At 40.7% G+C, this 27167-nt stretch overlaps 4 protein-coding genes across 4 annotated transcripts; 3 read left to right on the top strand and 1 right to left on the bottom strand.

Annotated features, from left to right (window-relative positions):
• Nucleotides 1–1360: 1360 nt before the first annotated feature.
• pus7 (pseudouridine synthase 7) lies at nucleotides 1361–9764 on the top strand. Its single transcript, XM_079345592.1, has 17 exons — nucleotides 1361–1498; nucleotides 1702–1815; nucleotides 2346–2648; nucleotides 2747–2831; nucleotides 3542–3658; nucleotides 4135–4279; nucleotides 5120–5231; nucleotides 5342–5419; nucleotides 5597–5725; nucleotides 6109–6234; nucleotides 6325–6386; nucleotides 6483–6643; nucleotides 6905–7031; nucleotides 7331–7432; nucleotides 7643–7772; nucleotides 7954–8045; nucleotides 8852–9764. The coding sequence occupies exons 3-17, from the start codon at nucleotides 2356–2358 to the stop codon at nucleotides 8986–8988; spliced, it is 1896 nt and encodes a 631-aa protein (XP_079201718.1). The 5' UTR covers nucleotides 1361–1498; nucleotides 1702–1815; nucleotides 2346–2355; the 3' UTR covers nucleotides 8989–9764.
• A 1624-nt stretch (nucleotides 9765–11388) lies between these two features.
• LOC306825849 (endonuclease domain-containing 1 protein-like) lies at nucleotides 11389–12637 on the bottom strand (the record flags this gene model as incomplete). Its single annotated transcript, XM_079346803.1, has 2 exons — nucleotides 12141–12637; nucleotides 11389–11970 (listed from the first exon to the last, which is right to left on the bottom strand). The coding sequence occupies exons 1-2, from the start codon at nucleotides 12432–12434 to the stop codon at nucleotides 11389–11391; spliced, it is 876 nt and encodes a 291-aa protein (XP_079202929.1). The 5' UTR covers nucleotides 12435–12637.
• Nucleotides 12638–16566: 3929 nt separating this feature from the next.
• aplnr2 (apelin receptor 2) lies at nucleotides 16567–18568 on the top strand. The gene has a single exon (XM_079345162.1). The coding sequence runs from the start codon at nucleotides 16728–16730 to the stop codon at nucleotides 18180–18182; it is 1455 nt and encodes a 484-aa protein (XP_079201288.1). The 5' UTR covers nucleotides 16567–16727; the 3' UTR covers nucleotides 18183–18568.
• Nucleotides 18569–19363: 795 nt separating this feature from the next.
• hdac10 (histone deacetylase 10) lies at nucleotides 19364–26884 on the top strand. The gene is made up of 20 exons (XM_079346937.1): nucleotides 19364–19701; nucleotides 20414–20548; nucleotides 20656–20752; nucleotides 20856–20953; nucleotides 21277–21381; nucleotides 21473–21541; nucleotides 21638–21764; nucleotides 22134–22199; nucleotides 22297–22356; nucleotides 22977–23066; nucleotides 23323–23429; nucleotides 23515–23582; nucleotides 24445–24679; nucleotides 24840–24930; nucleotides 25052–25137; nucleotides 25854–25910; nucleotides 26024–26105; nucleotides 26226–26414; nucleotides 26505–26664; nucleotides 26771–26884. Exons 1-20 carry the CDS (start codon nucleotides 19637–19639, stop codon nucleotides 26800–26802), a joined length of 2019 nt encoding a protein of 672 aa, XP_079203063.1. The 5' UTR covers nucleotides 19364–19636; the 3' UTR covers nucleotides 26803–26884.
• Nucleotides 26885–27167: the final 283 nt, after the last annotated feature.

Genomic DNA, 27167 nt, shown 5'->3' with positions numbered 1-27167 from the left:
AAGTGGCAGCAGCACAACAAAATGTTACAGACAACATGGTGTAATTACAACAACAACATGAACATGTCCTGCAGAGTCACATAGAAGAAAGTCATGAGTCAAATCTACAACCTGAAGCATTTTCCTCCAACACCTTCAATCTACTTTTAAAAAGATTTTAATAAACCAGCTTCCCCAGATACAGATCCTCCTGTTGGAAATTCCAGGCCGTCTGGGCACTGCTGCCTACCTGAAACTCCTTTTCCCCCTTTCATAACGCACTTTGGGAACAGATAACAACAATATGTTTTATGTCTGAATTGCAGAGCAAAAACTGTGGCTTCCCGCAAATTTGCATTTATTTAACAGGGAAGTTAACCCATCAATAGCTCTTTCACAAGGGTGGCCTGGCCAAGAGGGCAACAGAACACGTCATGATAAATACAATTACACAAGTAAAAGGGAAGCAGGTTAGGTATAAAGCCTTATAAATAAGGACATGCCAATTACTTTGTTAGGCAATAATAAATACAAAATGTAGCCAACTTATATCATCTCAGCTATTTATGAATAATTACAAACAAATTAGGCTACTTATTTTAGCCATAACAAGTAAGCACTATACGGTGGTTATTAGACAAAATATTAGAATTTAGTTGACTACTCGATTGTTTTTTCTTTTTCATTCAAAGGATTTCAATCTGTTTACATGAAAAACTCTGCATTTAAAATACTTTACTTAAAATGCATCTAAAGAGGAAATTGGCAGCATAAAAGAAGCTGACCAGAAGTAGAGAAATGATGCAAAGGTTTACCACACCGCTCTATTAAAAAAAGGTAGGTGTACATGGAAGTTGAATTTCTATGTTTAGCTTTTCTTACCATATGTAACATTTATGAACTTCTAATTCATTCTTTATTTGTCAACACACTTCAGTCTTTCTGTTAAGAATATCTGTCATGTCTTGAACAGCAGCAGGAACACAGGTAATGTATCATTGACATCCAGTGGGACATGATCAGTGAAAAGGCACCGCTGGGATTCGAACCCAGGATCTCCTGTTTACTAGACAGGCGCTTTAACCAACTAAGCCACGGCGCCGATATTGGGTAGAACGGATAAATATATCAGAATCACACAATATATCATCTCATGAATTTGATTTATCAAAAGATTTATCAAGGTTTATTAAATTATTTGATGAAAAAATTACCCTCCAAAAACCTGCAATTTAGAAAACATAAATTCATAAATCTTGTGACGCAAATGATCGTTTTATCACAATACTTGACGCCAGTAGGCTTGTTTGTTTGTTTCTGTTTTTTTAAGCCCATCAATGTAGGTGACCTGAACTTCGTGATTGACAGGTTTCTTAACCAACCATTTTTAAGTGGGCGGGACTTCTTATACTTCTGTGCAATCTGTTTCCGGAACTCACTAAACAGACGCACACACGCACGTGTGAGGGAAGCTGGCCTTAAACCGTGTTTGTACTCTTCTGAACATCACAATAAAAAGGTAAGGTGTAAACATTGAGGGCTTTGAGCAGCGACGCTTTTGCATAATTTACAGACGTTTAGATTAGCGCTGTCGCCATAGCAGCGGTAACATGAGCTAACGATGTTAGCTAGCATGTTCTTATTAGATGACCGTGCGGCGGCTTTGCTAACTTTTCTGCAATGCTTCTGAGTTGTCAGTAGTACTTTGATACTGTCTTGCAGAGCCAGCTTCACGCTTCCGTTCCTGAGGAAGTGTCTGCAGGTGTTTGGCAGCTGGGAGACGAGGAGTGTTACTCACATCCACAGCTGTCTTCACCAACATCAGTCCCACAAACAGTAAGTCAGCAGCATAAGTATGTAGGCCATTTATGTTGATGTCATATAAACACTGCAATGAAATATTAATAGCTGCATTTTAAAGTGATTGTTGTGCTTTAAATTTAATTCCAACTCATTTGCAATATGTAGTTTTATTGAACTCAGTCAGTATTACTTTAACATGGATGTTCCCTCCAGTGTGCAAAATAAAAGGTTTGGATTTGATTAATAAATACATTGTCACTGGCCACTTTTATTGTAAAAAAAACCAAACTGAAATAGCACGCCATTGATCAACCGTAAAGAATTTAAGATAAGATACCCACATATCAACAATGATCTCAGCTGTTCATTATCTCCTGTCAAATGAAAACATGACATCATCAGGGTTATGTTCTTAAACTCAATAAGTACCTTCCAAAAGAGGCAGTAGCGATTCAAAAATGCAGTCACCGTAGTATAACTTCTTTTTGTGTAAAATTGGTCTCCCTTTCGATGTAATATGTTCAAACATTTGAATCATTGTTTTGGTGTCCCTGTTGTCACAGGTTGGTCCTGATGGCTGATGCAGAGCCTGTGCCTGTACCCGCTCAGGTCAGAGAAAAGAGGGGCTGTCCTGAAGATGAAGACAAAGAAACACCATCGAAGAAGCTCAGAGTTGAGAAGGATAAGAAGAATGGCGGCCCTCCCCAGCCAGACGGGGAGGAAGAGCCAGAGGGCGGAGCCAGTGATGGAGAGGAGGAGGGGGAGACTTTTGCTGATATGATGAAGCATGGCCTCACTGAGCTGGATGTAGGCATCTTGAAGTATGTCAGTGACCATGAGGGCTTCTCAGGAATCCTGAAGGAAAGGTACGTTCTCTAGAATCAGGGAATTGTTGGCACAATTAATAAAATAAAATAAATTCTGTTTTCGGTTTTTAACAGATTTTTTTTTTTTTAATTCTCAGATATTCTGATTTTGTGGTACATGAAATCAACAAACAAGGCAAGATAGTGCATTTAGATGACCTCTCCATCCCTGCAGAGGTTGAAGTAAGAACATTGATTAAACTTCAACCACCACTGTTACATTTCCCTGATGTTGGAGTTTCCAATTTGGCTTGATTGTCCTGTAACTTGACGTTAAGGAGTTTTCAAATGCAGTGTTATTATTTTTGGTAAAACTGTAATTATGACGTTGGTGTTTTTAGCCAAACAGATATTTATATCAAATAGGGGTGTAACAGTATATAGAAGTCAAGCTTTAGTTTGCACCTCAGTCATTACACCAGTAAAGGGCAGAGACGATGGACTGGCTAATGTGCACACGAGATGGGATGTTGCACAAATGCTTGAGTGCTTCTAAACACCTGAAGGTACTCATCCACTGCATGTGCACTCAAAGCCTTCGCTAGTTTCTTTAAACCTTTCAAATGATTTAAAGATGCAGGCGGGTCTTTTAGCTCTGCTGTGTCTTCGATTTTGTTGCGTCTGCTTCCTCATCTGAGGTTGCAAACCGTTGCAAGCGTTGGCACCATCCAAGTTTGGATGTGTGATTGCCCTTTTTCCTTATTAAGACATACTTGTCGTAAGAATACACATACTGTTACATCCCCTAAAGGAAACCTTTGTAGGGATCAAGTAACACATCTTCTAATGTCATCTAACTATTTTCATTTAAATCCCATTGTGTATAAGGCTGATCAGTTTGTAGACTTCAATGTTTTTGTTGTTGCCTTTTGTCTTCATATCTTATAAAAAAGGAAGTCCCAGAGGTTGAAGAGCAGCCGAAAGACTGTGATGTGCTGACTGAAGAGCAGAAAAAGCAGCTTGGGGAGCTTCAGCTCTTCAAGAATAAAGAGACTGAAGTCTCTATCGAGGTGAGTTTACACTTGGGGTGGGTTATGTGTTACACACTGCTTTAATTAGTTCAGTGAATACACTAAATGTACAGCTTATATCAGGAGAGGCTGCGATCCTACAGCCAATCATTTCCCACTGCTTTAATACTCTTTAGGGGGGGCGGCAGTAGCTCAGTCTGTAGGGACTTGGGTTGGGAACCGGAGGGTCGCCGGCTCAAGTCCCGGCACGGACCAAGTCCGGAAATTGGTCTGGTAGCTGGAGAGGTGCCAGTCCACTTCCTGAGCACTGCCGAGGTGCCCTTGAGCAAGGCACCGAACCCCAACAACCGCTCTGGGGCGCCCTCTGTGGGCAGCCCCCTCACTCTGAGACCTCTCCATTAAATGCAGAGTGAAAACCGAATTTCCCCTCGCGGGATTAATAAAGTATATGAAAAAAAAAAATGAAAAAAAAGGGGTCTTACATGATGTCCCCACTCCTATCTCAAAATGTTTAGGTGGTGGACGATACAAAGGAGAAGCGTACGCTGGTCCACAAAGCCATCAAGACTCAGTTTCCTGGTCTGGAGACGAAGACAGAAGAGAAGGAAGGACGCAAGTTCATAGTGGCGTACCATGCTGCTGGGAAGAAAGCTCTGGCAGGTATGTGGACAGGAGACAGGACCACATGTCAAACTTAGACTATCCAGACAAGTAAATAAATCGAATGCACAGCAAAGGATTTTGTTTGCATGTATGTACGTTAAACTAATCTGCAGCAATGCATGTGGTACCACTTGAATTACATAGTAGTCAAACATGATGCATGCACCAATGCATGCGCTTGTTCAGGGTGCCTGCATGATCTTTTTTTGTGTTTTTTAAACAAGCAGATTTTTGATTCTGGACTGACACTATGAAGTGGACTGTTCTGGTGTAGGTTTAAATGGGATTTTAAATGATGAATAAATGTAAATGGAAAAAAAATGAAAAGACAAATATAGTCGAGAGAATCGGTCTTGGAGCCTGACATTTCCAGCATCTCCATTCCACTCTGAGGCCCGTGCATGAACTCTCACACTCTAAAGACACGTCCCACAGTCCTTCTTCATCTCTTTCTTAGTAACATTATTCTATCCTCCTTTTGCTTTTCTGTGGTGGATAGAGGTCAAAGCAACTACAGGTAAGAACCTTTTCTCCACACAGTTCAAGGTGGTTTAAACCCAAAAGCAGAGGAGTAAGGTTAGGTTTTGTAATGGTATGAAATTTGTTTTCCCACTTTCTTCCAGTGCTGTAGTAGCATTTCGTAAATCACAATTTCCAGTAAGAATTAAAAAAGTAACTTTTGTTTTCTTCGCAGGTGATCTTGAAGAAGTACAAAATCTGTTAAGATAGAGGTTGAATCTTTAAAGTGATATTTATCGAGGAGTATGTGCATCATTAGGCTGCTTTATATTGGCTTTGTGTTTCAAAGCAACCTTTTTTTTTCTGTGTCCTTAAAAGCTCCAAGGAAACACTTCTGGCCTAAAAACCGTGGCAGTTTCTGCCACTTTGCCCTGTACAAGGAGAACAAGGACACCATGGACGCCATCAATGTGCTGTCAAAGTTCCTCAGGTCTGAATGTCATCCTTACCTTTCTTTGATGGCCACACTGAGAGTGTCGCTGCCCAATGAAATGTTATTAAGGTGAACTAGCATGTGGTGAATCATGCATGTCTTTCTAGGCTGAGGCCCAACATGTTTTCCTACATGGGAACCAAAGACAAGAGAGCCATCACTGTGCAGGAGATAGCAGTGCTCAAGTGAGTAAATAACTACTTCAGTCAGTCTGTGGATGATCCATGAATAGGTGGTGGTATGAACGTTGCATCTGGTCTGTACTGGACTGGAGGTGTTTTTTGCAGTCACTGAGCAGATGTGGTCTGGTGCATCAGGGTGTTGCAAAAAATCGGTTATTAACTTTTTCTCTGTCCCGTCAGGATCACAGCAGAGAGGTTAGCTCACCTCAACAAGTGCCTCATGAACCTCAAGCTGGGAAACTTTTGCTACAAAAACCACCCTCTAAAGCTGGGCGAGCTGCAGGGGAACCACTTCACCATCATCATCAGGTCAGTGTGTATTAGTGTAATGATGGTACTCATAACTGGGAAACGGATTCCCCAACCCTCGTATCTCAGAACACTGAGCCACAGAGGAGGCCGGTAGTGCAGTTGTTGGTACATGCGCCCCGTGTAAGGAGGCTATAATCCTCCAAATCTGCTGCCCGGGATCAAATCCGCCCGTTGCAGTTTTCCCGCATGTCCCAAAACGAAACAAAAGTTCACCAAATAAAGTGCTGATTGTACAATTATTAAAATGTATACATCATAAAATGTTGTTAGACAAATCTAGTTTTTATTACATCTTATTCCTAATCCACCTAAACGCACCCTTTGTCCTGTATAATCCCACATCCTTCACAGTGCTGTTTAATTTGATGTGTGAATTTCAGGAACATCTCAGGTACAGATGAGCAGGTCCAACAGGCCATGACGTCCCTCAGGCAGACAGGATTTATTAACTACTATGGCATGCAGCGATTCGGCACCACAGCTGTTCCTACACAACAGGTTGGCAGGTAAGGTCACGACATGGTGATACTATCATTAATCATGACTTGGCAAAACCTAGGAAAGGATGGTGAATTTATGCATATGTTGTGTGGCAGGGCGATCTTGAGAAATGACTGGAAGGAGGTGGTGGATTTAATTCTGAAGCCTCGTCCTGGAGGTAATGCTTTGGATTTAACACAGCTGTCTTCCATTTGTCAAGAGGTTTAAATTGTTTTTTTTTAACCTTTCTCAATTTTTTTCTGTTCTAAATTAGCGGAGAAAGAATTCCTGGTGCGCTGCAGGGAGGAGTGGGCGAAGACTCAGGACCCGGAGGCAGCCCTGAAAAAGCTGCCCAACAAGCGCTGCGTGGAGGGGCAGCTGCTGAGAGGCCTGTCCATGTATGGCAAGAAGGACATCGTCACTGCTTTTGGACTGGTAGGTGTTTTGACAATGATGCTAAAAGGTTGATGAGACATAAAAAACTTTAAACAGCTGCAGGGGAAAGTGCTCTTAGATGAAGTTCAAACTGCAGAAGGACAAGAATTTGTTTTAAACCAGTATGAAAATGACACAAACCCTAACCCTAATGATAGGTCAAAAATCAGATTCTGCTCTAGATAAACACCATGTTCAGGAACAACTGACTGTCATTTAAAAAGGCAGGACTGATGAGGTTTTTTTTCCTTCTTTTTTCAGATCCCTCGTAACAACCGTCTGATGTACATCCACAGCTACCAGAGCGTTGTATGGAACACCATGGTGAGCCGCAGAATTGAAGCCTTCGGCCTCAAGGCTGTGGAGGGAGACCTGATGCTCAAAGGAAGTTAGTAGTTCAAGCTCATTTTCTCAGCTGACAGAGTAAACACTAAATGAAGAGTTTGATGTTTTTTTTACACTCTGAACAGATTAAAAAAAAAGATGTGATATTTTAGTAATTGACTTTATGAAAGCACAGACATCATCTAGTCAATTAATGGCAACCAAGATTAAGTTAAAGAAGCTAAAGATGTACTCAGTTCATGTAGTTTTTACTCACTTAAGAGTGTCACTCAATCATTCAGCATCAGGTTGTTTCTATATAGTGGCTGTGTTCTGATGGTTGACTGTGTTGTGTTCATGAAGCTGCAGCACACGTGTTGTCTGCAGAGGAGGCTGAGAGTCACTCCATCCATGACATTGTGATGCCACTTCCTGGGTTTGACGTCATCTACCCTACGCATCACGGTAAGAAGTGACTCTGTAAGCTTTGATGTTGATTTATCTGATCCCTGTCTATCCCTTTCACTCACGCAAAGACATCAGCTTTATGGATTGAACTTAAAGTTGAGTGAAGGAAAACTCAAAAAAACTGTTTCTATTTATTTTTTACTTGTTTTATATATTATATTTCTACATGTTTTACTTGTTTTTAAGACTTTTCTCTTTGTCTGTCAGTGGGTAAAGGATACAGAGAGCTGCTCTCTGCAGACGGTTTGGACATCGACAACATGAGACACAAAGTGAAGGACTATTCACTGGCAGGAGCCTACAGACGCATCATCATCAGACCCAGTGATGTCAGCTGGTTAGCAGCCTATTAAAACTTAATTTAGTGTTTCCTATGTATTTATGTAAACAGCTCTTAACTTATTTTCATACAAAAGCTGTTACTGCATGCTTCAGTTATTTGACTTTGTAAATCTTAGGTCCTCACTGTAGCTTCTCCATCCATCTCTAACTCTGTGCTGTCTGTCGGATTTCTTCAGGGAGGTCATTGAGTACGACGACCCGAAGATCTCTCTGGTGCATAGTGATTTTGAGAAACTGGAGAATAAACCTGCCCCTGTCTTCAACACAGGTACGTTCCCTCGAGAGGTTTTTTTTTTTTTTTTGCTCTTAATAATTGGAAACACTAATATGATGTCCCAGAACAAAATGAATATATTGGTGGGGGGAATTACATGTCGAAAGTCATTCACATACAACTCTGCTGTTTATAAGTCTGCACGTATTTAACATGTCAAGACAGTTGTAACATTACAAGAGGAAGAGGAAGTAGGGAAAATTGCATTTTACACACACACACACACACACACACACAGAGGCAGAAATATTCACAACTGCACAAAAAGGATCCTATGGCCATGCACTGATGGAAAGATGTCAGAGTGCAGGGACTGCTCACAGCGGGCGCTCCTGAGCTAGAGACAGGAGTTTGGTGCCTTGCTCAGTGGCACCTTGGCAGTGCACAGGAAGGAAGTTAAAACCTCCTTGACTAATTTCCAGACTTCCAGAACATGAGACCCTACAGTTCCCAACCCAAGTCCCTGCAGACTGAGCCACTGCCACTTGAACATAGCAGATTGTTTTCTGAACTGAATGTAACCAACATTTTGTCTCAAAGTTCATGTTTTTATTTTTTAGGTTTATTTTTGGGCTTTTCATGCTTTTATTTCCTGACAGGACAGTGGACAAAGTAAAAAAATCCGGGGGTTAATCGAGCATAGTTAGCACAGGGGGAAGTCTCTTTGGATGATAACTTGCCTCCTTTTGTACACACACACACACTAACTACAGTCTCTCTCTCTCTCTCTCTCTCTCTCTCTCTCTCTCTCTCTCTCTCTCTCTCTCTCTCTCTCTCTCTCTCTCTCACCCCTCCATCAGAGGGGAAGTATCGAGCTCTGCGGATGGAGTTCTCCCTCCCTCCCTCCACCTACGCCACCATGGCAATCAGAGAGGTCCTGAAGCTGGACACGAGCATCAAGAAACAAACGCAGCTCAACACCACGTGGTTCAACTGACACCTCAAACACTTTCTGCTATCTAACAGAGTGCTGCTGCAGGCTGTGTCGCGCCGGTCGACTGTGGCTACTTACTGTTGTGAGTGTTTAGTGTGTTGCTGTAGGTGTGCGTTTGTGTGAGAGAGCAGTTTTCGGTTCTGTGTGAACCAAAGATCATTTCTTTGAAGTACAAAGAGAAACTTATTGACTATTATTGAACTTTTTCTTTGAATGTTTTTACCTGCTCTTATGGATTTTTATGCTGCAATGACTCAGCATATTTTGACGATGATTTAGGTCAGTGGCTCCCAAACTTTTTCTTTTCCTTTGGCAGATGAAGCCCTACACCCCTCAACATACACATCAACATATATCAGAATTCCCTAGAATCGCTCTCAGTCACGCTCTTTGCTCACAAATTCCTTTATATTTAGAGTTTATCTCAAACATTGTCTAGAAGAACACAGAACTGCAACTTCAGTGTGTGTCAACAAGCGTCCATTTTAAAAGAGGAAGCAATCAAAAGTGAAACTGTAACATGAAACTTCACAGTATGTGACATCTTAGGTAGATTCTTTTTTAGCCTTAATTTCTCCTAGAAGTCCTCTCACAAAACGTGTCATGCTTTATTAGCTGTGAATAACAGTGTGCATTGTGCTTTCCCACTTTGGGAATCAGTGATTTAAGTGAACCTTGTGTCACCACTGTGTACAGATTTTTTTTTTTTTTTACATATCTGAGCTGAATGTGTGATATGTTGAAAAACGACTCAAACAAATAAAGAAACATTGAGTTTATAGTTTCATTGTCTTTCTTTTTAATCAAGTTCGAAATGTTCTTATTGTGATGAGGGCTTTTATACATTGTTGGATGGTCTATTGAAGCCTTATTTGTTTTTCACAACAGACAATTCTAAGTTTCTATCTGTTCAACAAGAAGCCATAAGCTATACAATACATGGTGTAACCTGTTTTCATGTGGTGTCTAATATTTAGATCTGGGCAGGTTGATGGATTCACACATCCTGTGCACATTTACACAAAACCACAATAACAAGCAAAAACTAAACCACAAACTGTTCATTTGTTGCTGTTCTGAGTCAAGGTTTTTTAACAAGAACTTTATAGATATTTACCCTGATGACAAGTGATATGGAGACTTAATTAAGTGGATTCATGGACTGTACGGGGTAGACCCTGAGTCTACTATTATTACAATTATCTATTTCACAATATTAACTCAATTGCAATTCCTTGAAACAACTTTCAGTGTGTTGTTGAAACATCTGTGTCATCCTTACTTTACGCCTCAAAACCATAAATCAAAAAACTTAACCTCAAAGACCCCAATGACTTCCCAATTACATAAACGGAGCAAGCTAATGCACCTATAATGCTGTTTTCATCATGCAGATGTCTCCCTTTGAAATGTATTTTAAGCTCTTATCCGTTAAAAGACACTTTGAGCTGACCATCTGGCATAGTGCCAAATGTGAGGCAGCTGGCAGCATTCAGCCAGCCTCTCAAACATGGTTACTGATGTCTTTCATCCTGACACTATGGCTGCTTGGGATCATTTTAATGTGTCTACACTTTCATATAGTCAGTATGAAGCATGTATGACCTGCTGATCTGATGGTCGATTGAAATCTTTATTTAAATAGGTTGATAACGAAAACGAAAAAACAAAACAAGAAAAGCTGGAAAAAATATGAAAAGTAAACCTTAACACGAATATTGATTGCTGTATTTGACTCAAAGCAAACAGTACATGTTCAAAAAGGAGGATGAAGTTCACACTTCTTCTACTGTTTAACAACTTTAATATGATCCATTATGATATATGACCAAATATTAGAAAACACATACTTTTTTTTTCCTTTTTCCAGACAAATTCCTAGAAATTTAATCACAATGTGTTGTTGAGTAGTAATAAAAAGTCAGTCATGATATTGGCCCAGTTAGACGTGCTGTGTGTGGCACAAATACACTTCAGAGGCTGTACTGTATGTGTAAATGTAAAACTGCTGATTTAATCAGTGTGTTGAACAAAAGGCCTTTAGAGGCAGAAGTCCTGTCCATAAGAGGATACATATTAACAACAGATAAAGCAAATGAAGAGTACAACTATGGCTTTTTATAGTATAGTTAAGCACACCAAAGGTCATTGATGTACCTTAACAGACAGCTTTATTACAATCTGACAAGTTTTACTGAAGTTGCTAAGAGTTTCATTTGACAAAGTTCACCAATCTCGCCACTGGGCAAAATATTTACAGAACAAAACTGCATAGTATGTATGTTATAACATAATGGGAAAAGATGAATCTAATTTTAAAAAAAGAATTTGAATTAGAAAATTTAAGATAATTAACTCTTCTTTGGGACTTAATCTAAACCAAAGGATAATCATTTCATTTGCTTAAGAAGGTTGGGCAACACAGTTTTCGTAAAAGACCTGGAAATTACTGTCAACATAAGTCACCTTCTTCAGGAAGTCCTCCAGCTGCAGCACCGGCATCTCTTGAACATTATTATTCTCCCTGTCGTTTAAACCGTAAGCTGCAAACGCTGGAAACTTTGAGCGCTCAATGTAAGGTGCATTGTGGTCATAGTCAATGCAGCAGTAGGCTGACCAGAGATAGGTGGGGATGCCCAGGCGGTTTATGTTATGTCGACGGATTGTGTGCCCAGAAATGGTGACTCCTGTCACCATGTATGCGGTGCCCCGGCAGTAGTTGTTGAGGCGCCTTCTGATGGTGTGCTCGTGTTTCTTCCAGGGACCAATGTTGAAATCTCGAACCCGAGGGACAACGTTTGTCAGAGTGTAGGTGGCTGCCTTGTCATCAGGGTTGGCCTGGTGCTCATCTGGATTCAGCTGGCCACGCTCAAACATGACACTGTCTGAGTAGTCGTCGAGCACGGCCTGAGCATCCTCGAAACTCCTGTGAAGGTTTTCTGCAGGAAGCTGCTGCATCTCTCTGGAGCCTGATGCTGTGGAGAGCTGTCAGGAGGAACAAGGTCATTGTTATGAGTAAGTGTTCAGTTTGAGGACATAACAGATTGTTAAAAAAAAAAAAAAAGAGTCAACACTGAAGTGTTTTTCTAACATCAAACAATAAAAATCAACCTTTTTGGTTGGAGTGGTAGCTACTCCAATACTTTGCCTCTTACCTGTGGCTCATACATCCATGGTACATCGACCTTCTTGAAGCCGTCTGAGCGCTTGAAGGTGTACGCAGAATAAATAGGGATGTGATTCAAAGTGTCATACAAGGTGACAAATCGTGGGTTACCCGCATAGTACTGGCAGATCTTCTTAAAAGCCTTCTCCTCCAGCCCTCGAGGCAGTGTGCCCTTAAATACAAACTGTTTGCACTCAGGTGAGATGTTTTCCTGCACCTCTGCTCCCGCCATCGCAACAACAAGAAGACAGATGAGCGTTTGATCCGTTCTGGGGACTAACATGATGAAACCTGCAGAATGTCTTCACCGTGCAGTCAGTCCCTTTGAAATGTCATCCTCCTGTGTGGACTTTGGCTCCTCTGTGCTTCATACCAGAGCAGTCATATTATGCAAAATCTTATCGTATTACTTTCCCTAGTAGGCCAACCTAAGCTGGTCGAGCGCAGGTTTTCTTCTCTATAAACCCAGACAAGGAGGACACTGCTCTAAACAGATCCCATTCAAGCTATGTTACTGCTTACAGAATTAGTTCTGAATGTCCACTTGTGTTAATCCGGCTGGAGACTCAACACACTGACGTCGCTATGGGTGGGCCATAGGGGGCCGGGCCCGCCCGCATAAATGCTTGTGCTTGAGGCACCGATCTTTTTTTTTTTTTTTTATAAACTTAATATTATATTATCATAGATGCAAATCATGTTGCATTGATGTTGCATTCTTTATCAGTAAACCATCAAAAATATAAAGAAACATTTTTTTAGTGTAGGTGGGATTTAATATGCTGTTGAATTACATACATTGTCACAGCTCAGTATCCTCTGGGTCTCTCCCTGTATGTTACACTGCAGGTCATCCTTCATGCCTGTTACACTCAACTACAGATCTTTTATCAATAAAACTATTGTATTTACTTTTCCTTTCTTTTATAAAGCTTTATATTGTGTCCACTTGCCAGTGTGAGTGTGTGTGTATATTTGTGTGTCTTCACTGTGCTGTCTTGAGAGGAAGGACTGTGGAATGTTCCAGGAACATCTCGTTTCCATAACAACAGGCTGATGACAGCATGACCCTTCTACCCCTGTGGAAACAAACACTTCCTGTTTACTGTTTAAGCATCTTCCCTGTTTACACGGTGACCTCTTACTGGCATACAGTATCTTTTTATTCATCTGTTCAATTATTGAAGGTGTAGTTTTACACGTAGCCGAGTGGAAAGAGCACACAAACACTTGAAATTGTCTCTGTAACCCCATTGTCTTAGAAAGTAAAGATGTTCACACGGTAACATCTTTAATAATGTTTTATCTCAGGTTTAGAGTTAATGCACCGCCTGTGAACTGTAATATCTACATTTTAAATCCCAGTAGTCTGAATAGAGACGATACTTCACACCCATCTGATGCCACTGTTCAATTTTTTAGCTGTATGTCTCTGAATGTAGAAAAGAGTGCAGTCATTATTTTATGTGCATGTCAACTACAACGTCATAAACAAGGCTTCCTTAACATTATCAAGAAAAACACAAAAAAACATAATAAAGTCAAGTTTTTTTATTAAGTTAAAGGGAAACAGGTTGTTCTTGACTATACAGACTAAGATTAAAATTCAATGTGCATTTTTTGGCATGATAGTTTTGAGGGTGCTTAATTTTGTTGGCTGACTTATATTTTCAATGCCACAGTAGAACAATAGAGAGATAATTAAGATTTAAGATTAACTTTATTGTCTCAGTGGGAAATCTGCATTGGACTTCACAGTGCTCTGGTGTAGTAGCAAATGACAACAAAATACAAACATTTCCTACAGCTCAATGGTGTCTGTGTTATTGCACCAGCGACATCTTAATAATGCAGGTACACTTTGAACGTGTAGGCATTGCAGGCATAGATATAACCTCAAAACAACTCCCTCATGCAATTCTGTACAGCTCCTTATTATTGTTGCATATATTCATATGGCAGCTATACTATTTCTGTGTGTTAATGCAAATTGCAAAGTCTTGTCAGTCAGTGTGTGCAGATAATAGAAGCCTTGTGGTTATATGTCACAAGGCTCATGTACAATCTCTCTGGCATGGCCGGGGGGCCTCGGCCCTTTGCTGCGTGTCATCCCGCACGCTCATCTCCCAACATTTCCTGTCTCACTTCAGCGGTCCTATTCAATAAAGGCAAAAAGGTACAACAACGTTACTTTGAAAAGAGAAATAACTATTAAGAAAAAAAGTTGACTGACATGAGTGGCTGATAGCATAACAGACAGGAAGGTATAGATTCTTATGACAAAAAAAAACAGATTAATTTCCTATTTAGGTTTTTGTATGTTAAGCATGCATTTGTTTGTAATTTTACCTGTAGTTTACTGGATGCAAACAAATGTTTTATTATGTTGTACAGTATATGTCAAGGCCCATCTAGGGGCAAGAGTTAAAACATAGCAAAATCATTAACTGTGAGTGTAGCATATCAGTGTCATGCTCTGTAAAGTAACAATGTGAAACTGTATTGTATTGTCAAAATTATATCACTAAAAACAAAACAGAAAAACCTTGCTTATTAAGCGTTGCAACGTAATAACAATGTAAAAACTTTCCTGCCTTTTCATAAATGACACCCTTATTGTGGTAAGTATAACACAGCTGTAAGTTTGGATCTAACTTCATGTCAAAACTGCTCTGTTGTTCTTTCATACAACATACAGGGTAAAGGTTCAGCTCCTTTTTATTCGATTCACACAGACGGTTGCCTCACATACATTCACTCTTCTGTTCTAACAGTCTGACTGTGAATGCAGGGGTTGTTAGTAGCTGTTTGCACTCTGAGTGGTTTGTTGCATTTGACATCTGCACACACTGTGTGTTTGAACATGAGAGACAAAGAGAAGAAAGAGCGTGTTTGTGTGTGCATGCATTTGTTTACTGTATGTGCATTTGGATTTGTTGTGTCTGTGAATAGAGAATATGAGAAGCAGTTTGGGGTGGTGGTGGGGGCGGGGGGTCTGTTTGTGTGTCTCGGATTTGTGTGTTTGAGCATGGGGGAAGGATGGGTGGTGTTATTGTGTCTCTTGGGAGGTGTGTGTGTGTTTGTGCTGAAGGGGGGACTATTTGTAGGTCTCGTAACTCACTGCTGGGGTGGTCCAGTTTTGAGAACAAGGGAAAGGAGGGTGTGTGTATACATGGTGTGTGTGTGTGTGTGTGTGTGTGTGTGTGTGTGTGTGTGTGCGTGTGTGTGTGTGTGTGTGTGTGTAGGAGATTACTATATATTGCGACTTAGGTGAAAGACACGTCTTCCTTGGTGGGCACAGTAGAGATGTAGAGATTGAGGGAGAAGACTCAGAGAGAAAGTGAAATGTAGGAAGACAGAGGATTCATTTTACTCCACATTTATCATCACACTGTTAGTCACATCTGAAAAAAAAGGATTTCTTTCAAGCTGATGTAATAGCCTGAGGTAAGTAACTTTGTGAGTTTCATTATAATTCCTCTCAGGAGTACTGAGCCCTTTATTCAGATTCAGACAAGCAAGGATGCAATGCAACACAAACACATCATACCTTAAGACTGCTATAGCTATTAACAGTAGTACCGTATTTCAAAATGTTAAGCAACGCTGAAAGTGGAATATTAGGTGCACACACAACATAAACAATCACATTCAACATTTTCACTTTTAAAATGTGTATTTTTTGTACATTTATCAGAGGTTTAGTCTTTGACAGAAACATTGTAGTACATTTTAAAGGGTCTTGTTTAGCTCTTTGTGTTTTTGATTCCAGACCTTTCCTCTATTACTATTATCTTATTCTGCACTAAGCTGCTCAGGGAGATACTTTGCTTTTTTTTTTCCCACAATGGCAATAAAGACTTGATTCTTGTCTCGATTTGCATTTGAGAAATGACCGTCTTTAAGCCTCACGTGTCATAAAGTTGTAAAATAGTATGCCAAAGTGTTTAAAATGCCCTAAAATGGGGCATGAAATCCTTTTCAGTCTAAGAGGATAATTTGATCTGGTCAAAAACAAAGTATTTTTTTGCTTGTGTGTTTCAGTGTTTCATTGCATAGCATTGCATGTGACAAAGATCTTAAAATATGTCTTAAATATGTCTTCAAATTGGAGACATATTTATGCACACAGTTTTAACGATGTGCTTGTTTTAAAAACCCTGAAATACTGACAAACAATTTACACACACCTCTGACATTTTGAAGTTGTTTGTTGAATGTTGTCAACATTCCCAGGATGATAAGTCAAAATTCCTGACTAAATACCTGAAATAAGACATGTGTGGCTTAACTATGACCTGTCATTAGAAGCTGTGCATGCACTGTAATTACTCTTTTTGTGCCTGTTGCAAAAGTTTAAGGATCCTGCTGTGTCTAATTTCATTTTCAGACCCTCCAAGTCAAAGGACCAAGGGATTTGTCCAAGTCAGGGCATTCTGGCCTTAACTTCTACAAACAAAACTTTTTCTATTACTGAGAGAGGTTGGATTCAAGAAATTATTTCTACCAAATGTCACCAAATATTGGAACCTCAACTTATTTAAATGGTTGGTGATTTTCTGTAAAGACCGAGGACATGGACCACCAAATGTCAGACCTCCTCGCCTCCCCGTCTCCTTCTCCCTCTCCCTTCTACCACTGTGACTACAGCGACTGGTCTCCTTCCTTCTCCATCATCCCCTCTGTGTACCTGCTAGCCTTTCTGGTTGGTTGCCTTGGTAACGTCCTGGTGCTGTGGGCCTACCTGGACAAAGCTGAGGGGAGGGGAGCGAGATCAAGAGGGCGGTTCTGTTGCACCCGTCAGTTGAACGTTAACAGCTCTGGAAGAAGTCGGCGCAATTCGTATCCCGAGAAAGGCAAGGAAAACTGTGGATCTTCTTCAGGAAAAAGCAGCAGAGCCTCTTTTCACTCCTCCTCCAACTCCTCGTCCTCTTATCCTCCCTCCATCCCTCGTCCCTCCCACTCCCTGACAGACTCTCTAATAGCCAGCTTAGCCTTGGCTGACCTCTGCTTTCTTGTGACCCTCCCTCTGTGGGCCGTCTACACAGCTCTGGGCTATCACTGGCCTTTTGGGCAACCGCTCTGCCAAATCAGCAGCTTCCTCACCGCCCTCAACATGTATGCCAGCGTGTTCAGTCTGAGCATGCTCAGTGTGGAGCGCTACTGGGTTTTGACTGGACGCCGGCACTCCAGCCACCATCACCCACAGCAGAGCTGCCCCCGCAGGGCTCTGTGGATACTTGGAGGGGTGTGGGTACTGGCTGGGGTTTTGGCACTTCCTGGTTTGCTGCTGCGCTCTGTCAAGGAGGTGGAGCTACAATCTGAATCTGAGGATGATTGGCAGCTAGAAGACAGCCTTTTAACTGACTCTGGGTCAGTGTTCCTTTCCTGTCAAATGGACTACTACATGCTGATTGGAGCAGAGATGGAGGAGATGGACAGAGAGAGGGCGGAGATGATGTGGGCGGCAGCCTTGAGTCTTAAATCAACTCTAATTGGCTTCCTGCTTCCTCTGGTCATCCTGCTGGTTTGTTACTGCTCCTTAGCCCAGCTCCTCAGCAGACATTTTGGACGAGGTCCTCGTCCTGACCGCAGGCGTCAGCGGAGACTCCTCAGGGTCATCATCTCTTTAGTGCTGGCCTTCTTCCTGTGCTGGCTACCCCTGCATGTTAACAAGACTGTCTCCATGCTGCTTGAGTTTGGCTTTGTCCCTTACTCTTGCTTTTTAGATCAGATTCTACTGGCTGCTCAACCATACGTTACCTGTTTAGCTTATCTTAACTCCTGTCTCAACCCTCTCCTGTATGCTGCCTGTGACCCGACATTCAGGAAGAGATGCAGAGGAGCTCTGCTCATGATGTGCAAGAAAGGAGGAGAGGGGAGAGAGGGAAAGAAGGAGGAAGGAGAGGAAGGGAAAGAGGAAAGGAGTTCAGCTTTTCCCACGAGAACTCAGGAGGAGACAGCAAGAACAGAGGGAGAGGAGGAGAGGGAAGGGGTGGATGGGCCACATGAATCAGGGCTGCAAATTTAAATATAAACTGATCCTGAAATAAGTGGTAAATAAAGCAGCATTCAATGGGATATGTCAGTGTTGCTCAAACAATAAACAAAAACTGTATTCCAAAGAGGCCTACACGTTCTGCACAATATTTTTGTGGGCTGTGCAGGATTGTAAAATGATCATTCATGAGGTCAAGGTCATGGACATAATTTCGTATGACTACATTCTTCCCACAGGAAAGAGATGCCACCACTTACTAAAAGATATTTAGGGCACTGGCCAGACCAAATGTTGTCCTATCATTTAATCTGTTTGCTTTGTTTATTTTTTTCTTTTAATTGGAACTACAATGAAAGTTTACACTGATTTTTCAAAGATTTAGTTGCACTGTTTTATATTAAAGTAAGAATGGTTCACACTGGTGTTGGTCTTGTAATCGCTTAGAAATAGAATTCATCTATAAATGTCTTATTTGAAATAAAACTTGAACACGTTTTTAGCTCTTTATTTTATTTATCAAGTTTAATTTTAAAGTTGAAACTAAAGATACAACTACAAAAAATGATACATCAAAGCAAAAACATGGACCGTCCATAAGGGTTAGGACGGCATTCAATGAAAGTACATGATCTGTCAACATTATGTTTGTATTTATTAAATAAGAGCTTTTCAAAAACTCAAAGACGCTTTACATGTTAAAAACAAAATACAAGTATACAGGATAAATTCAAACAAGGAAAACAGACAAACAGCTAAAAGAGCAAAAATACATACATTGTGAAGTTTATCTAAGTGATGCGTGATACAGAGATTAGTGAGGTGAGAGGTTGAAGGCAGTGTGGAACAGGTGTGTTTTTAATTTGGTTTTGAAGGTGGTAGGGTCGACGGTGTCACGAATGTGTTGTGGGAGTGAGTTCCAAAGTGAGGGGGCGGCAACAGAGAAGGCTCTGTCCCCCCCAGGTGCGGTGCATGGTCATAGGGACGGTCAGGAGGTTTGCATTGGTGGAACGGAGGGTTCCACTAATAAAGATGCAAGATGTGTTTATGCATCTATGTAACTTTAAGTGCTAGATTATTCTTGTAAAAAAAAAATTGTAACACAGTTTGGTCTTTTAGCACAGCAACTGCTTTTCTGCTAAAAAAAAATTAAGAAACACAATGGATTTACCTTTGCAGAACTTAAAATCCATAAGGTCTCTTCAGTAGATGTAAGTATCTGACTCCATCCAGTAGATGGCGCGACGGCACCTTTTCACTGTTTAACAACCTTCATAACACAGAAAGACTTGTTTGATTTTACCATCCGTACTCACTCTGTTTACCTTTGTTAACGTGCTGTTTGTGGAGCATATGGTGTCTTTTTTTTTAGCTTTTTTGCACCCGTCTGTCAAAGTCCAAGTTTTATTACCTTAGGCTACTTATTTTTTAGAAAGCCTTTCGATATACTTTGCATACAAAGTCCAGTGTGACTGGTCTGTGATATAATGACGATGGGGACAGCTCTGATTTACGACGAGGAGATGACCAAGTATAAACTGCTCTGGGTTGAGTAAGTTTGTCACAAGAAGTATTATTATGATTTTTTTGTTGTTGCTAGCACGCTAACTAAATCAGGCCACCCTCATTAACATCCGGCAATGCTACATTAAATAACCTTTAAGGTAAAACTTAAACCCCGACTGTGACTTTTAAAGAGTACTTTTTTTTGCTAAACTAAATTTGCATGATTATGTTCTTCTATCACTCGTAACGAAATGTTTCATGACACTATAAGTTCAAGGCTCTAATCCTATTTAGCTGCAGTTACTGCCTAATCAAAAAGGGCTTTTTATATTGAAATATCCAACCGTTTTAGCAGGTGTATTATTTCATAGTTTATTTTGACAGACTGGAAACTGTTCACCGTGTTGTCGGAAAGTTCATACAGACAGTTACGATGCTGTGTTGGTAGGAACTGAAGTTACTGTCTCATGTATCTCGTCGGGACTGTTAGCGGGGAGCACTCGCCGTGTGTCCCATTATCAGGGACGACTGTGAACAAAAAAAAACAGTGAACTGTGAACAGTTTCACTGGTTCTGTTCAACTCAGGCCAAAGGTCCTTATGATTTATTAAGTCCTTAAAAAGGATCAGACTCAGTTGCTATTAATTAAATAAAGATGTGAAGTCTTCCTCAAGTCATTTTACATCTTCATATTTAAATAAAATACATGTGTACCACTCAGCTGGACAGATCATCATGTTCACTTTTTTAATCCTCAGCCCTGCTTGTAAGATTGAAGTGCCCGAGCGTCTGACAGTGAGTTATGAAGCTTTGGTCAAGACCGGTCTGACTGATCGCTGTGTCTCTGTACCTGTCCGAGAGGCGACTGATGCAGACATCCTGCTGGTTCACAGGTCAGACATGATGTCCACAAACGGCCCTCGCCTTTTACTTACCTTTTACCTCTGCAATCGCCTGATATAGACGAAGCCACTCCAATGTACTTTTCTACGCCCAACAGTGAGGAGTACTTAGAGGCAGTGAAGAAGACCCCCTACATGACCCTGGAGGATCTCAAAGAGTTCACCCTGCAGTATGGGGACGTCTACTTCCACCCAGTTAGTCCCACACATAACATAGCAGCTGTTATTATTTATTTCTGTCTTGCATTTGTTCTTTCAGTGGTAAGAGTATTCGTCTTCTTCTTTGTCTCTGTCCTAGAACATCTATCACTGTGCCAAGCTGGCTGCAGGCGCTGCACTGCAGCTTGTGGACAATGTAATGACGGGAAAGGTGAGGAATGGCATGGCTCTGGTCAGGTGAGGTTAACCAGTTACATACAGCTCTCCTCATGCTTTCTCTGATCCTACAGTGAACCAGTCTCTCTTTGTTGCGAGGAAGATTTATTTTGATCATGTTATATTCTAGTTCTAGAAGTCCATAAATTGATGGGTTGCTTTTTTGATTTGATCATATTGCTGACATTCTGGTTAAAATTGATAATGATAAATTGAAGGATTTGTGCCACTTACGGGAATAATATTAAGTTTATGTGCACAGCTTCTGAAGTGTCAAGACTACATGATTAATGGATTACTCTGGTAAAGACATGTGCACATTACTTCTCTATTATTCTTAACAGACCACCAGGACATCACAGTATGCGCAGCGCTGCTAATGGATTCTGTGTGTTCAATAATGTGGCCATAGCAGCTCGATACGCCAAGCAAAAATACGAGGTGAAAAGGTAACACAACCGGATATTTGTTTGTTTCAGAACTTAGCGTATCAGCTCTAGCACAAAATGTGTTTTTAATATACGTGTTTCAATATTCCAGGGTTTTAATAGTTGACTGGGATGTACATCATGGTCAAGGGGTGCAATACTGTTTTGAAGATGATCCAAGGTTAGTCCAACTGGAAGCATCCTGAGTATGACGCTTAGTTTTTTCTTCTGCCATTTGAAATCTGAATACTATTTCCATGTGTCTTCCATCCGTCAGTGTGCTCTACTTCTCCTGGCACCGCTATGAGCATCAGAGATTCTGGCCTCAGCTGAGAGAATCAGACTACGACAGTGTTGGGAAAGACAAAGGGACAGGGTTTAATATCAATGTGCCATGGAATCAGGTTTGTGTCCACGAACTTTGAATGATTGTTGAATGAAACACTTCCTGTCAGAAAGGTTATAAAGTGAAAGAAAGTGAAATGATGAGATCAAATTAAAATGAGGTGAAATGGATTTAATAAAACTATTCATAAAGTAAAATATTATTTTCATGAGTTAACACAAAGATCTTTAACTCTTTGAACCTGCTTCATGGATTAATCCTCTATACCAACAAAGATCCCCAAAGATCTTTTAAATAGATTTCTAAGTCACCTTCACTGGTTAAAAGCAGCTTCTGCAGGTTGCAATGAGGCAAAGCAGATCACGTCTGTTTCTTCCATGTACAGTATGCATGCTCTTCTTAAGAAGGACTCATTGTCATATTTCAGGTGGGAATGAAAAACAGTGACTACCTTTCTGTCTTCTGTCACCTCCTTCTCCCAGTCGCGTACGAGGTGATCCATTTACAAAAAAACAAAAAAAAAAAACCTCACATTTTGCAAACATGTTGATGATCAGGTGGTTATTAACATGAGTATTTCTTTGTCACAGTTTAGTCCAGACCTGGTGCTGGTGTGTGCAGGCTTTGACTCAGCCATTGGTGACCCAGAGGTACAAAATATCTCTAGAATCAGTCACATTTAAACTGAACAGCTCTGCCACATATTCTAACTTTACTACGTTTATTAGTTTTATTAGTTTATTACAAGTTTTAATTGCATCGTAACTTATTCTGCTGGATATTTTCCAGACGGGGGCACTATAGAGTCCCCCTGGCAACTGGCAAAAAATGTATTTGAGACGTCATCTATCCCAAGAGGAATAAACATCCTGAATCTTACAACATGACTGATGAGATCGAAACCAGGACATGAACTGATTTAACTTTTTGTTTTGATCTGTAAATGTAGCTGCTCTGTTTGTCTCTGTTATCGACTAACATAGTTTATTCTGTACTGTACGTATATCAGGGAGGAAAAATTTCTGAAGCACCCTCCAGAATAATGCAGTTTAGCACAACACCACTACTGAGACATCAACACTCAAACTGCTTTATGGCAGAGTGGTTTATATGACTACATTATTGTATGCATGCTTATAGTGGTTATGTATATAGTGGACACTGAGTGTATGTAGTAACATATGAATGTGCACAAAGTATTTTTACCATCATTGGGATATTATGAGGCAAACTGACTTTATTGGTGGATTAAAGAGACATTTTTATTTAGGGTAAAATGTGTGCTACCCCGGAAATCTTCGCCCACCTCACTCACCTGCTGAAGAACCTGGCAGGAGGGAAACTGTGCGCTGTTCTGGAGGTAAAGCAACACAATCCATTATGCACTACATCCTGTATCAGCACGAACATAAAAAAACACCTTATTCACTTCACATTTCAACAGGAGGAATCCATCAATTCTGTTGTATTTTCCCTGTCTACTTATTGAATTATTTACCTGCATTGTGCTGTTATATTTCATGGCACTAGCCGTCTGTTAAAGTTCTACCTGATGCCCCCTTAGTGTTGGATGGGTTCTCAGGCGGTAAAAGTTTTATTGTGTGCATGTTTTCCAGGGAGGATACAACTTGACTTCCCTTCCTCAGTCTGTGTGTCAGACAGTTCAAACTTTGCTTGGAGATCCTGCGCCTCGACCTGCAGATCTCGATGGTCCTTGTAAAAGGTGTGACCTCCCATCGGTCAAATGTTTGTATCTGACATTATCTAGTATGTGTGTTGATAACTCTACTTCCTTTTTCTCTCCTCAGTGCGCTGGAGTCCCTTCACTGCGTCCGATCAGCTCACAGGCAGTACTGGTCCTCCCTCAAACACGCAGGTAATGGTTAGGGTACCTGAGCGACTTATTAAAGGTACTAAGTAAATCAACGAACCACAACGCAGAGTCAATATCTAATGGATTGCTGATTCTGAACAACTTTGTTGTTTTTAAGTGTTTGCTCGCATGTCAATGTGGACAAATCACAAGCTACAGTAGCTACATACTGTCATCAGTGGAAAATGTCAGACATCTTCAAAACTCCACACCAGTGATCTAGCTGGTCAAATTGCTAGCTAACTAGCTAACCTAACTTGCTTGCATATTTTCTAGTAAAACACTATTTCATTACATAACTTAGTATGTGATCGTGCCATTTTCTGAACCTGCATCAAGTTCTGTGTTCAGTGTCAACAGGGACTTTAGTTAGTACTTTCGGACAATAATACATGTGTCAGTGGTTTAAAGCACAGGTTAATAAGATGTGTAAAACAAAACCATGCCTGTAAAACTCATAAAGAAGTGTGTCAGTTAACTGTTTTAGCAGACAGTGAGGATGCTGGCTCAGACCTCATAGTGAGAGAGAAAGGAAGAGGATGCTGACTCATAGTTGGCTCTAAAACCCCCCGTTTCATTTATAGTCTTCTCCAGAGTACAGTGATTTTAGAATAGTTGTCAACACATCACTCCTTTTACACGGTTGGAGCTACGACAAGGCAGGTGAAATTAAAAAAAAAAAAATCTAACTTAAAGGTTATTAAATTGTCTTTCCACATATTGTTCTTCTTCATTCACCTAGATCATCCATGATGCAACACTTCAGGTTTCAGATTTTAATTTGTTTTTTCCAGTAGCTGCCAAGAGAGACTGTGATAACCTTCACTTGCACTGCCTATAAAACATTTGTTACCCTTTTCTCCAGCTGATCTGCCCACCTCTGACATCAGCACAAAGCGCATCAAATTAGCAGAAGAAGGAGAAAAGACGGAGAACGGAGAAGAGGAGACAAGTGAAGAGGTGTGGCCAGAGCCTCCGACACGTGTCTCTCCTCCGATCCACACAGCTGTAGTTCTACCTGATGGTGTAACCTGCCCAGACGGATGTAAGCACATCAGCTCATTAGAGGATCACAACCCAGAAACTGTCAACAAACTCAGGTATGGAGCTGTGGTTAGATTGTTGTAATGTTGTTATAGACTTTATTATGTTTTACTGACACAGGAAGAGTTTATTTTTGGAGGGTTAGGGTTTGATACATTCAAAATAAAATTCATAATTATCAAATCTTTTACATTATTGCGTTTTTCCATAAATTAGGGAGACTTTGCTCAAAGCAGAAGATGACAGCGTCGCTTTAACAACCCTGTCCAGTCTTATTGCCCTCGTAGAGAAAATGGAGAAGAACGAGGTACAGTCTGGATATCATGTCTGCTGTGTTTTTCTGATGAGATGTGCTTGTAGATATGTTTTTTTTCCTCTGCTGACCTGCCTGCAAGCTGATGTCACTCTGTTTAATGACTTCCCCTCAGATCCGCAATGGCTTGGCTCTGGTCTGTGATGTCTCCATGGCGATAATGTGTCTTATCCAGCATGCTGTAACCGCCCCAAACAGCCGGTATAACAATATGGATGTAATTCATATGTTTATTACTGAGGTATAAAAGTAAATCTTAGACCTTAAGCTAAATGTAATGCCAGGAGAGTGTTAGCTAACCCTTGCATGAAGACTTGGAAAAAGCAGCCCGAGTCCTACTAGTGGCAAATAAAGTCTGTTCATGAGCACATTTAAGGGCCAGTAATTAAAATATGTAAAATGACAGATTAGGGTTTGGCATTGGTTAGTGAGCAGGACAATTGTTTGTTTTAGAGGAGAGTAGTGACTTCCACATTTTTGAACTTCATTACATTACGAGTTCACTTTAAAAAAAAAAACAACCTTTAAAACTTTAATCAATTAGGTCTAGTCAACTTTAGACAAAAGTCTTTAAGCTAAGCTAACTAGCTATTGGCTGTAGCTTCATATTAATATGAATTACCTGAGCGTGATCATGAACATTTCCTTTACACAGCTGAACATGAATATGCTGTGTGTGCTTTGTTCTTCTGTTTCTTCATTTGTGTGTTAAGATTATTTTTTGGGCTTACATCTTTATTTGGCCAGGGCAGCTGAAAATAGACAGGAAGTGAGAGTGAGGGAAGGACTACAGCGTCATGAGGCCTGCTTTACCAATTGACTTAAACCAGTGTTTCAAGTGTACTTGACATTTTTATGAATAAGTATTTCACTGTCAGGAGTTCAGTCTGATTTGAAACCCCTCTCTCTGCATGCAGGGTTCTTGTTGTTTGTGTTGGGGATGAAGTCGTCCCGAGTCTCGACACAGATGATGGGTAAGAATAAATATTTGTTCTCCCTGAATTACACTTTTCAAAACTTGCCACCTGTTGTGATTATGAACGAACATTTTTCTGCAACATGTTGAAAGTAAGCTTTCCATCTCTAGGAAAACGCTCCTGGTTCAGTTCAGCAACAAGGAATTGGACAAACGGAAAAGCAAATACAACATCAATGTGTGCCTGAATAAGGTAGTGTGTGTGTTACTGTCTTATGAGTGTTATTAATTTCAGTGAGATGATTTAAAGTTTGATTTATAGTTTTTAACATGGTGTTACAGATGTTAAAGATGTTGTGTTGTCCTTCTGCAGGGCTGCAGTGACGTGTCAGGGTTCACACAGGCTGTGCTGAGCCTCCTTCTGCCTGTGGGGTACGAGTACGACCCGAGTCTGGTTCTGTTGGTCCGGATGTCCGATAGCGGGGTGTGTGATAGTGTGTGGCAACAGCTTACAGGCCTGCTCCTGGGCCTGGCACAGGGGCGGACACTGGTACTAATGCAGGTAAACACCATCCTGATCCTCAACATACAGTATGTAGCAGTCTCTGGATTTGTATTTTGGAGGTTTAAATGACTTTCTTTATCTCTTTAGGAAGCTGAAAAGGCTTGGGTCGGCCTCACAGCCTCCTCTCTCCTTGGGGATGCTGCTCCCTCTCTGGGGCAGCTTGATGCTGCTTTGCCTGAGGATGTGGAGGCATTGGAGAGGCTGAGACACAGACTGCAGGCAGATTGGAAGCTTCTGCACACCACAGGTGAATATCTAACAGAAGCATCACAAATGATCACATAATCAGACATCCAACACAGTTCCCCTGTAACTGCAGCATGCTAACTGTTATTCTTGCCTCCCAAACACAGCACCAGAAACAGGACGAGGTGAAGCACACTGAAAGGCGTCATGCTCCTTTAAAGTTCTGTATATTGTTTGCGATTAAATTGACTTTTTATCAAATAAATTGAGCCATGAAATCACATGTTGAGTCTTTGTGTTTAACAGTTACAAAAATTAGGACCAATTTTCTTTCAATGAAGATTTTTTTCATTTTTTTTGCTCCACTTGTGTTTACAGTTGTTTAGTTTGATTAATGCATAAACATCATATTGTATAAACTCATTTCATGAATTCCTCCCTAAAATTGTGTGAAAATAAAAACACTGAAAGTACAATACTTGTGCATCAAGGTACACTAGGTCTACTTTATGAAATGTAGCTTGTTATTAGTCCTCTACTGCATTCAATGAGATGATAGTCTAT

The sequence above is a fragment of the Symphodus melops genome (genome assembly GCF_947650265.1).
Source record: "Symphodus melops genome assembly, chromosome: 6".
NCBI lineage: Eukaryota > Metazoa > Chordata > Actinopteri > Labriformes > Labridae > Symphodus > Symphodus melops.
Note: the sequence above shows the minus strand (reverse complement) of the source record. Positions and strands in the feature narration are given on the sequence as shown.

Coding starts and splice junctions, on each gene's coding strand:
- pus7 (XM_079345592.1), top strand. CDS start 2,356: ATGGCTGATGCAGAGCCTGTGCCTGTACCCGCTCAGGTCAGAGAAAAG. Junction 5,420..5,596: donor CAGGAGATAGCAGTGCTCAA/GTGAGTAAATAA, acceptor CTGTCCCGTCAG/GATCACAGCAGAGAGGTTAG. Junction 7,032..7,330: donor AGACCTGATGCTCAAAGGAA/GTTAGTAGTTCA, acceptor GTGTTCATGAAG/CTGCAGCACACGTGTTGTCT.
- aplnr2 (XM_079345162.1), top strand. CDS start 16,728: ATGGACCACCAAATGTCAGACCTCCTCGCCTCCCCGTCTCCTTCTCCC.
- hdac10 (XM_079346937.1), top strand. CDS start 19,637: ATGACGATGGGGACAGCTCTGATTTACGACGAGGAGATGACCAAGTAT. Junction 21,542..21,637: donor TGTTTTGAAGATGATCCAAG/GTTAGTCCAACT, acceptor TCCATCCGTCAG/TGTGCTCTACTTCTCCTGGC. Junction 25,911..26,023: donor AGTCTCGACACAGATGATGG/GTAAGAATAAAT, acceptor TTCCATCTCTAG/GAAAACGCTCCTGGTTCAGT.